The 2,060-nt window shown below is 63.5% G+C and overlaps 1 protein-coding gene across 1 annotated transcript in view; it reads right to left on the bottom strand.

Annotated features, from left to right (window-relative positions):
- The window catches only part of NOTCH3 (notch 3), a 35,532-nt gene that overhangs the window by 30,584 nt on the left and 2,888 nt on the right, over positions 1-2,060 (bottom strand). Inside the window, exon 3 of the mRNA XM_025216160.1 lies at positions 224-366. Coding sequence (XP_025071945.1) covers positions 224-366 — 143 coding nt within the window. The remainder of the gene's footprint in view (positions 1-223; positions 367-2,060) is intronic.

Below are 2,060 nucleotides of genomic sequence, written 5' to 3'. Positions count from 1 at the left end.
CCCCCCCAAATGAGAGTCCCTGGGCCTATCCTGGACATGCCCCCACAGGGAGCCAGGTTGGTGGGGGCAAGCCCAGCCTCATCCATTTGCAGCCTTCCCTCTCTCCTCCCTGCCCCAAGACTGGCCCCATCTCCTTCCTGGACTCAGCTCAAGTCCTGTTCCTATCTCGGTCCCAACTCTCAGCCAGTCAGGCTGAGCACTGCCCCATGCCTGCACCCCTCACCTCGGAAGCCTTTGGGGCAGATACACTGGTATTGCACGGTGCCATCTTTGAGGGAGCTCTCACACAGGCCCCCATTGGCGCAGGGCGACTGGTGACAAGGGTCCTGGAACTGGCAGCGTTCCCCGATCAGCCCAGGCAGGCACCTGCCAAGGGGAGAAGGGGGCGAGAGCTGAACCAGGGGGGTGGGGATGGAGGGGGCAAAGCAGGTAGCATCCTGCTGAGGCCTCTGGTGCCAAGCTGGCAGGGCTCAATGCAACCAGCTCTGGGGTGGAGGCACAGGACAGCCCCAGACCCTGGATGCTATTCCACCTCCCCTTTCCCCTCAAGGCAGGCCCTGTTGTCTTATCTCTGGGGATTGTGCTTCTGCCCATCACTGCAGCCTCTGGGCACCTGCTCCCTTGTTGAGGGGGAATCTAGCAGCCCCAGGCCTTTGGAAGTGGCTGCTTGGGGCTCTGAGGCAGGAGGACTGGTGCTTACCAGGTGTGCTCCCCACCCCAGCCTTAGGGCAGGGTAAAGCCCCTGGCATGGGAGCAGCTACTGGGGTAGCAGTGCCGATAGACAGCATGGCCCCCCGGTTAGGGCCACACCTGGGACCTAGAAGCCCTGGGTTCAAGTCCCTGCTCTCGGGTGAGCTGCTGAAACTCTCTGCACCCTGGGTGCCCCCAATGCCACGGAGGTTATGGCCCGGCCTGGCTCATATATAGACAGAAGGTGCCCAGAGGCCAGGGTGAGGGGCCTGGCCTGACATGGCTGCTTCTCAAGGCTCTTGAGACGCAGGGTGTGATTCCCCAGAGGAAATGAAGCTGGCAGGAGCAGCATGGCCCGGTCCCTGGGGACCGCCTGAGCCAGAATGGACCTCTCTGGCCCAGACCCAAGAACGAGGCCTGCATGGAAAAACCCAGAGGCCTTACACTTGGTTCCACTGGACACTGCTCAGGGGCATCAGCTGCACATGCCAATGTGGAGCAGGGCAAGCTGGGAGCTGCCAGGCCACACTGGACCCTTGGCTTGCAGAGGGGCTCCTAGATGCCTCCTGGGGGTGACACAGGGACACTAGGGCTAAAGGGGCAGAAGGAGGGAAGCAGGGAGCAGAGCCTCGTAAGTCACACATGATGCCCACAGTGCAACAGAAATGCAGAGGCCTAAACCCAGGCTGGGATGAGGACTGGGCAGGGGGAAGCCCCCCAGAGAGGGGGCGGTCAGTGTCAGAGTGGGGGTGCCTCCTGTGTGAACACATGGGCAGGGGGTGCTAGGAGCATGGAGCCCAGGCCCAGCCAGCAGCATCTGTCCCCCACCCCCACCTGCCCCCAGCAGCCGTGCCAGGCTCCCACGCTGGGAACACACAGTCCTGCCTGCTCTTGTCTGGGGAGGTACCGTGGCTCTCGGGGCCATGACTCAGCCTCTCAGCGCCCCGTGAGTCACCCCCAACCCCCGGGCACAGCGTCAGGGCAGGATGGGGCAGGAGCAGGTGCCTGGGGGCTTGACCCTTCCTTGCTGCATAGGGGACCCAAGGCTCCCTTGTTCTCAGGCTGGCTGGGTCCAGGATGTGTCCTGTGGGGCAGTCCCCCCCTCCCCCAGCCGTGGAAACCAGGTCTGGCAGCCCCTCATGGCACCAGGCAGGTGTGGTGCCAATCCCAGCCCTGCCTTATTGCCCCAGCAGTGGGAGTGGGAAAAGGGGGGCAGGAAGAGTCCGGGAGGCAAATCCAGCCCCACACAGGGCTGGCAGGGGCCACAGGGTATGTGCTTACGTGTGCATGTGCGTGGACATGCGTGTGCAGAGGAGAGGGGCGGCATAACTGGTAAGACACCCGCCCCACTCCGTGCACTGCTGGCTCCC

This window comes from Alligator sinensis, unplaced genomic scaffold (assembly GCF_000455745.1).
Source record: "Alligator sinensis unplaced genomic scaffold, ASM45574v1 scaffold1509_1, whole genome shotgun sequence".
NCBI lineage: Eukaryota > Metazoa > Chordata > Crocodylia > Alligatoridae > Alligator > Alligator sinensis.
The sequence above is the reverse complement of the archived record's forward strand: the minus strand, read 5'-3'. Positions and strand labels throughout refer to the sequence as shown.